The sequence below is a fragment of the Medicago sativa genome, chromosome 6, assembly GCF_051527215.1.
Source record: "Medicago sativa cultivar Bolivia chromosome 6, Bolivia_mono, whole genome shotgun sequence".
Lineage (NCBI taxonomy): Eukaryota > Viridiplantae > Streptophyta > Magnoliopsida > Fabales > Fabaceae > Medicago > Medicago sativa.
This window is the reverse complement of record NC_140754.1, coordinates 76304830-76313641: the sequence shown is the minus strand read 5'-3', so window position 1 is coordinate 76313641 and position 8812 is coordinate 76304830. Positions and strand designations below refer to the sequence as shown.

At 32.0% G+C, this 8812-nt stretch overlaps 1 protein-coding gene across 18 annotated transcripts; it reads left to right on the top strand.

The window, feature by feature from the left end:
* Positions 1-1113: 1113 nt before the first annotated feature.
* Positions 1114-4516, top strand: LOC146916903 (uncharacterized). 18 transcript variants are annotated; one of them, XR_015015389.1, is made up of 8 exons: positions 1116-1677; positions 1938-1973; positions 2073-2147; positions 2450-2483; positions 2675-2748; positions 3257-3322; positions 3619-3701; positions 4275-4516. XR_015015389.1 is itself a non-coding variant. In XM_085718780.1 (5 exons), the coding sequence occupies exons 1-4, from the start codon at positions 1624-1626 to the stop codon at positions 3667-3669; spliced, it is 267 nt and encodes an 88-aa protein (XP_085574906.1). In that variant the 5' UTR covers positions 1114-1623; the 3' UTR covers positions 3670-3701; positions 4275-4516. The 18 variants fall into 18 exon arrangements, 3 of the variants coding, with proteins under 3 accessions (XP_085574906.1, XP_085574905.1, XP_085574904.1); XR_015015384.1 differs by having other exon boundaries at positions 2450-2516; XR_015015385.1 differs by lacking the exon at positions 3257-3322 and adding an exon at positions 3056-3118 and having other exon boundaries at positions 2450-2516.
* Positions 4517-8812: the final 4296 nt, after the last annotated feature.

Below are 8812 nucleotides of genomic sequence, written 5' to 3'. Positions count from 1 at the left end.
GACGGAATTAGAGACGAAACTTTACTATTAGAGACGGAAGTTTATCTTTAGTATTGGAGACGGAATTTAGAGACGCCTTTTTCCGTCACAACTCTATTCCGTGACAAAATCCGTCTCTATTAGGTCAAACTTCACTTTTATAAAGTCAGAAATTGTTCAGAGACCACATTTAGAGACAGAATTGTTCCGTGTCAAATTAGTTCCGTGTCTAATTCCGTCTCTAGTGATAAACATGTTATTAGAGACCCAATTATTCCGTCTCTAACTGAAAGATATAAACTAAAGTAATTTTTCCCTCTGTGTTGGCTCCAAAGCCTTCATTTCACCAAAAGTCAAAATTCCCTCCAATATTTTTAGATTAAAAAAGGCATCCCTCCAACACTTCTTCTCTCAAATAATTCACATATTTATTTAATTCCACTAAAAATATACTTTTATTTTAAACTAAGCAATATAATTATCATGTATCGTTAATGTACAATTTTTTGTTTAAAAAAACTGTCAATGTACAATTATTTTAAAATAGATTTTGGTAGTCTAATATGTTTTTGTTGTAATTTTTTTAAGAACGAAATTTTCAAGGAAAACTTCAAATGAAAAATCTATTTGAATAATTTATCTTAAAATGTCATTCTAAGTATTTCATCATTTGGTTATAATTATTTTTTATACTAAAATTTTAAAAAAATCTCTAAAAAAAAAAAGCTATTTCAAATAGTTTTTCATAAAAATCATTTTTGAAATATGTTATTTTGAAAAAATATATGAATTTTACTATGGAAAATTTCGAACAATTAATGTTTAAGTTAGTGAATATCAATATCTATTTTTTAACTTACATCAAATGAGTTTGAAATAACTTTTACTATTTTTGAGTAAATTTCAAAAAAATCTAATTTTAAAAATACAAAGAAAAATCAATTCTTTAAAATTAAAATCTAAAACAAACAGGCCTTTACCCTTATCATTTTAATTAAAACCCACGTCATTCTTTATTTTATTTTTTTGATGGAACCCACGTCATCCTTTACTATTTTTTTATTAAAAAAAAAACTCAGTTTTTTCCATCCTAAAATAAAAATAACTCAGCTTTTTCCAATAAAAAAATAAAATAAAACTCAGCTGTTGGTAGAAGGTACTAGAGAATACGCGCCCCCAATTTTCACCAAATATTCATGAACCTCCAAAATGAAAAATCTATACGCGCTCAAATTTTCAGCTTGTTTTAATGTTTTTTCACCTTTTCCTTTCTCTCACAAAACAAAACCAGCAACCCTAATTGATTCTCAATAATCGATCCCATCTGATTATCACACCTCTCTCAATCGATTCTCATAATGATACTCAGCAGTTCCTTCCCTGAACCCTTCAAGTGATTCCAGATTTCAATTGATTTGGGGTTTTTTCTTACAACCCAAATCGATTTAGGGGTTTTTCTCACAACCATTCAATTAATTTGGGATTTCTTCATTCAACCCTTCAATCCTTCAATCTTCAATCGGTTCAAGATTTCAAAATCCCTATTCAGTCATTGTCAAAACTAATCTTCAATCTTCAATCAGTTCTAGCTTTTATGGAGTTATACATATATTTCAAGTTCCAAAGGATTCATCTGATGTTTCAATGGGTCTCAGCCTCTCACTCCCTCTTGTGAAACTGAGTCAACCTCATCCATTGGTAAGTTATTTTTTGCTTTAATGTTTTTGTTGTCTTGTTTTATATTTCCAATATTATTCCTTTCTTTGTTACAACTATGACAATATTATTTACAATCTCAAATATTTATTTACTTAATCAAATTCTCATATGGTTTTATATCATGATGCTGACAAACCTGTTTCAATGATTTTATTCTGACTTTTTTTTTGAAAAGATAGTATGTTTTCTGTACTTCAATTAATCTGGTATGGTTATGTTAACAAAATTTCTGATTGCAGGTCTCAAAAAGTGGTTCACATCTGTATTTCAATCTGGTATAGTATGTTTTCTGTACTTCACATCTGTTAAAACCCAAAAATCTCTATTATTTTGTTCTAAAAAAACTCATACTTTTAGATTTTTATTTTTGTTAGGTTTTGGTTTTTCTCTCGTTCATCAAATCTTAAATTTATTTTGTGACTTTGAGGAGATTCTTGAAGAAATTTCAGGTATTGGGTATTTATTTATAGTATGCTTTGGTTTCCTTAGTTTAAAATTTGTTTGTTGTGTTAGACGTGTTGAGAGATATATACATGTATGGTTATTTCATCCAATTAGTGTTGTTTGTTTCAATTGATTTATTGTTCTAGTTTCATAACTTTTGGGGGTTTTGATTTTAAAGAGTGAAATAGCTAAGCATATGCGTTCTGAGTTTATCTTACCAATGAAAACCATGCTGTTCATTCTCCATTTGATATTTAAAATGGGTTTTGATGAAATTGACGCTTCAAATTTACCTCTGTTGTTTCAGAAAACTGTCGTCGTCACAACTAGTTTTATTGGAGGTAAGGGAGACCCCTATATTTCAAGTTCAAAAGGTATTATATAAACCCCAAAATCTCTATTACTGTGTTCTAAAAAACTCAAGTGGAAGTTTAATATGAAGAAATCTCGTATGAATCGTTGAAACCCTTAATCCTTGTTTAATTATTTGTTAATTGAAATTAATGTTTTTTTGTGTTGGTTTTGGTTTCAGTTAAGATTGGGAGGCCTGGGTATCGTGTGACTAAGCAATTTGATCCTGACAAGCAAAGATCTCTGCTTTTTCAGGTTTCTATAACACAAGATAAAGTAAAGTTGAACTAATTTTCGTATAATTTATAAGTTGTTTTTGTAAGTCATCATGGAGAGTTTATGGAAATAAGTTGAAAACAAATTGTGAACATGTCATAAATTGTTTTCAATTGTATAAGTAAAAATTTGTTTAAATTGTAGAAGTAAAAATTGTGTTCTTCTATATTGCAGCTTTGAAGTATTCATACTTGAAAATCTGATATGGTCATAATGCATTTCAGATCTGAGTGATTGAATTTTAATTTTTTTTCCATTTTGGTTATGAAACTTGTATTGTATACAGTAAGAATTTGTTAAGCCTATTGATCTTAATGCTAAAGATACGAGATTGAAGTCAAATACTCTTGTAGGTACTACTTGAGAAAAATTCTACTTACTAGTTTTATGGTGAAAGTTGAATGTAGTATAATGTTGTTTGTGGTGAAACAGATAGACTACTATTTATGGTGAAAGTTGAATGTTAATGTTGTTTATGGTGAAACAGATAGACTGCTAGAAAAGTAAAGAGGTGTTAGATCACTTAACAATAGACAAATCATTAGAAACTTGTGTAAGTTGCATGATAACTATTTTTTGATTCATTTTTTTATTTTTGTTGGGATTTTATGCTGAAAATTTGAGAACGTTATGTTTTTCATTGTTAGATGTTGATTTTTGAGTGCAGTTTTGATTTTTAATTGGAAATTGAAACTTGTGGAGTTTTATATTTTGACCAAAATTATCAGTTGACTGCGTTGTGTGACTTACGACCTTATTAGCCTACTTTGATTTGGTTTTATGCATCCATGTATTTGATTTGATGATTGAGCCTAACTATAATGTAACATTTTTGCCTTATGCTAACAGATTTTGCCTTATGGAATTGAAACTTGGATTAGAGATGGCTGTGGTTGGTAGGGAATTGAAACTTAGATTAGAGAACTTGAGAGGTACTAAGCTCCAATACTCATTCTTCTCACTTCCTTCCTCTTGATTTGTCTCATGTTAAAGCTGGTGGATTTGGTGACATGCTCTCTTTATCATATAAACTCTCAAATTCAGAATTTTGGTCTTTATTCTTCCCTTTTCTAACTGCCAATATAAGTTTTTGGACTGTTATTACGGTGCTTACTATTACTCTAAGGGTTTTAATGTGGCAGCAATTGTGGCTCTAGTTGTTTCAGTTTTCTTCCTTTCAATTTTATCTAGCATTCTCCTTGTATTTATATTGGTGAAGATTGGTTATATTTATTGCATTGCTGCTCTCTGAACCTATTTGCTTTATATAATGTGAAATATGAAGCTTTAATATTGTTGTTATTTTGGTTGAAAGTTGAAATGGCAAATGGTTGAAACAATTGCTATAAATAGTGGCAGTTACATAAATAGAGATATATCGTTATTTAGGGGATATACTATTTTCTTTATATGATATGAAATATGAAGCTTCATATTATTACTTAGGTTGAAAGTTTATCGTCCTTTTCAAAATACACAACTTCGTGATATTTTTTTGTTCATAGGCTAAATTCAAGTTGCTTGCAAATGATGAAGCTATTATTAGAAAGAGCTTACAACAGAGGGGGTCTTTGGCATTGAAAAAACGCTTTGTTCAAGTTAAGATAGATGTATACAACCTTTGGCGTTAAAAGTTGCTGCTATGGAGGCAAAGATTGAAACATTAACTATTACTTGAGAAGAAACATTATTGTATGAGTGTACTTTTGAATCATTAACTTTTGATATCAAGTGATATTTTGTTGAATGAGTGTTCTTTCATGTCACTTTTGTAAATTTGATGTTTATCAAAATATAATTGACATTCTTGAGAATTAGATAAACATAATGAATATTATAAACAATATTTTAGTACTAAATTTATGGATATTATGGCAGAATATAAAAAAAAAAAAAAGGTTTTTAGAGACGGAATTGCAATCTGTCTCCATAGAGACGGAATTTCACTGAATAGACACGGATTTTATAATTTTTGTGACAGAGTTTAGAGACGGAAATATATTTATCTGAGACGGTGGTTTCCGTGTCTAATTGCGACGGATTCACCTCTTATTTCATTAAAACCTTAGCGACAGATTATGTACACTGGCGACGGATTTATTCCGTCTCTAATAGAGACGGAAATTTAAATTCCGTCACTAAGTAGTTTAGAGACGATGAAAACAATGACGGACCTAGTTCCGTCTCTGATTCCGTCTCAGACATGTTTAGAGACAGATTTCTCTTGTTTTAGAGACGGATTTTGCCCGTCTCTATTCCCAAGTTTTTTAGTAGTGTTGGTACACCCCTTTGTACCACTGCTAATGTGGCAAGGGACATTTTAGGAATTTCATCTCACAACAACTCTCACTTCTCCTCTTCTCCCTTCCTGTAGCTTTTCACGGTTTCTCCTCTTCTCCAACACTCAGCCTCCTACCTATGCCCCATCTCCGCCGTCCTTGATGTCAGATCTCACATCTCCTCTCGCCATCTCTCTCGCCGGAGGCACCGATCGCTGGTTAACATCAACAACTGTTGTATTTTGTATTGTTGCATCAGTTCAAATTGGTCTACATGAAGCAATTGAAGATGACTGTGATATTTGAAATTGATCGACTTCTATGAATTCCAGAAGAAAGAAACAAAACGCCATTGTTGTTACAGTTTTTTGGAAATGTGTTTTGGTTCCACTTTGATATTTTTGGCAATACAGTTCACGTATAAGGGTGGGAGTGGAAATGGAAGGTTTTGCTGCCATAGTAATTGAGTTCTTTTGCTGTCGTCCCCAGTTTAAGCTATCGTCCCAAACCAATACGGTAGTAGACAACCTTTTCCCCAGTGAAACTACATTCCCCTAGCCGAGTGGGATCCATTTCTTCAAAGAAATCGGGTAACGCGTTGTTGTTTCTCATTCAAGTCACATATACCGTCCTGCATTCATAATTGCATTACAAGCATTCATAGCATCTTAGGTCAAAAATGGTGCACTATGTACTTAAGTCTCTTCGACCCGTCAAATCAAAGATTCCATCTTCAAATCTCCGGACGAAGAAACTTAAATAGGGGCATCTGTCATACCCCAATTTTTGACCTAAGACCCTACATTCATACGCCGTTTGACCCTGATCGATCTCTGACTTTTCAGTAAAAATTTCGACAGAGAGGTATTTTAAAATATCTCATTTTTGGTTCCGAGTCGGGCCCTCTTCCCTCTTTGTTTTTTATTTTATTTTTCATTTTTAATTTCCATCTTTTATATAAGTTTTTTTTAATTAATTTTAACTCTGTTTTTTTTAATCCTTATTTTTTATTTTTAATCTTATTCTTTTTTAATTTTACGTTATTTTATTCTTTAGTATTTATCTTCTTTTTTACTATCATTTATCTTCTTTTTTTACTATCATTATTTTTATTTTAATCCGATAAGTCCAAAATGTTCAAAAGTTGGTCCAAATCCAAACACAGGCTGTCACACGCCTCAAGCCAGGTAAATCAAGTTCACAAGAAAAGGAACAAGGAACGCGTTCTTTAATCCTCATCTGAAGTGCAGGTTTTCCTGCATTTTTCAAACAAACCCTAATTTCTAAAACTTAAGACTATAAATCAAGGCTGCAAACACACTGAAAAGGGGGGCCGGAAATTCACAGAACCCAGCAACGCACTTTTCACAATTAGAACACAATAGGCACAAATTGACCAGCATGTAAACCTGCGAACACAAAATTCATCAACCAAGAAACCTGCAAAAAGAAAAAACAATACAGAGAACCAATTCCTAACATTCATTTAAGGTCCAATCACAACACAATTCAATCTGATACAAATCGACCCATCAACACCCAACATCATCAACACCAACTCGTCAGAACCTCATCAAAACCGATCGGCCAACACAAACCGATTCAAACTAATCATCAACCACCGCACCATACAACGCGTGGCAAAAAAAAATTCGAACCGAATTCATCACCCACAGTCTCAAACAGCAAGAAATCGAGGTGAAACCGTCAAAGAACCGATCCAGAAGAAAAAGGTAGTATTTTTTTTTCTTTATTTATTAGAACCGTATACAATTAAAGAGAAAAAAGGAAGAAATTTTGGGTTTTAAAAGAGAAAGGAAACAAAAGAATGAGTAGAGAGAGATAAAAAAAAAAAGCAAAAAAAGAGATAATAAGAGTCCGATGCGGCGCCGCCGCCGCAGCTATCCGGCGAACCACTGCGCCAGAAAATACCTAACACCACTTCTCCGTCAGAGAAGATGAACTCGAGGATGAGAGAACAGAGAGAAGGGGAGAGCTTTTAGTCTGTTTTGTGATTGAAGAGAGAGAAACTAAAAGAAAAATGAAAGGATTCTGAGTTTATAGTCTATTTATAAGCCTTTGTAATCACCTGTGTGTGGGTGTACGCTAACAACGTACTCCCTCGCCTCCTGCGCGTGTGATTGATCCAGCGCCCCCTGAGGTCTCTCCCCAAATCAAGACCACTTGATCTAGATCAAAGGGCCCTGACTGAATCAGACAATGCCCAACGCCCAGCATCTGTTTAGGCCCAGTTCCACTTTTGTTTAATTTCTGCACCCCCTGAATACTGCTGCACCCCCCGACCTTGTGATTGAACTTTTTTTATTTCGAGCCTTGCATGCATTTTATTTTTTATCTCTTAGCATCATAATTGTTTTATATTTTCTCATGCATATTTTTGGATTAGATTTGTTATTTTGTTCATATATTTATTTATGTCATTTACTTTAAAGCAAGAATATTAGAATGTAAACTAGGCTTTAATGTAAATAATTTATTTTTCTTATCATTTATTTTCCGCAGACTTTAGAATGTATAGTAGGCTTGATGTAAACCATGCATGTGTGTGCGCGCGTGTGTATGCCTTTTATCTTCTTTCTAGCTTAGGTTAATGGTCTTTGTGGTGATCCAACATCAACACAAAGTGCCTACGCTTTTATTTTCTTGCTCCGATAGTTGTAGCTTTAATTTAATGCAAACAAACCATAAAATCACAACAAAACAAAAAAAAACTTTTTTTCACAATAAACCATGATTCAAAAAAATCAAGTGATCCTTTTATTTTATTCTTTCATAAATCAAAATTGCAATCAACTTTAATTATACTTTAAGTCAGTTTCTTTTAACATAAAAAATACAAACTAGCTTATTTTGCTACTTGGCTTTTCATTTTAAAACCTTTTTTCAAAACAAATAAAAAACATCAAACCAATCAAACGTCGATTTCTACCCAGGACTACGAGGTTTTGATCCCTCACGGGTACGTAGGCAGAGGACACTCGTCCTTTCAAATCATAAAAAATGTAAATAAAATCAATCTCTTTTTCCTTATTTTTTTTTATCACTTTAACTCCATTTCTTTTTAAGCAAGCAACATAAATAAAACCAAGAGGTTCTCGTAGAGTACTACGAACATAAAGGGTGTTAATACATTCCCTTTATGTAACTAACCCCCGAACCCTAAATCTTTTCAATATGGGGTAGTTTTGAACTTTTTTCCCCTTTTCTTAAAAAAATAAATGTTCAGTCGTGAAATGAAAAAGTGAGTCAAAAGCTAGTCAAATAGCCTTGATCTCCGAAAAATGACGCGACAAAATGCCATACGATTTGATGATATAAAAATTAACATTAGTGAATTTACAAGAAAAGCCCCTACAACTTTTTTTTTTTTTTTGGGTTACAGGCCCCTACAACTTTTAGTTTCAACATCAAAAATTATTCATATTTTTTCTCAAAAAAAATTCATATTTGTAATTTAATTAAGGTAAAATGCATTATGATCCATTAAGTTTAACATTTGTACTGTATTATCTTTATTAGTTGTTTTGGTTTCGAATTGGTTATTTATGTGAGTAAAATTGAACAGTTAATCCTTTAATTTTTTTTCATTACAAATTCATCACTTTTTTCATTTAACTTTGTTAAAAGCTGCTTACATAACCATTTAACATTAAGGTTGAAGATCCAAAAAGTGTTTATGATACAAAACATTATTGCTTACAAGCATTATTTTATTCTTATTTCCCTATTCAATTTTAACTTTA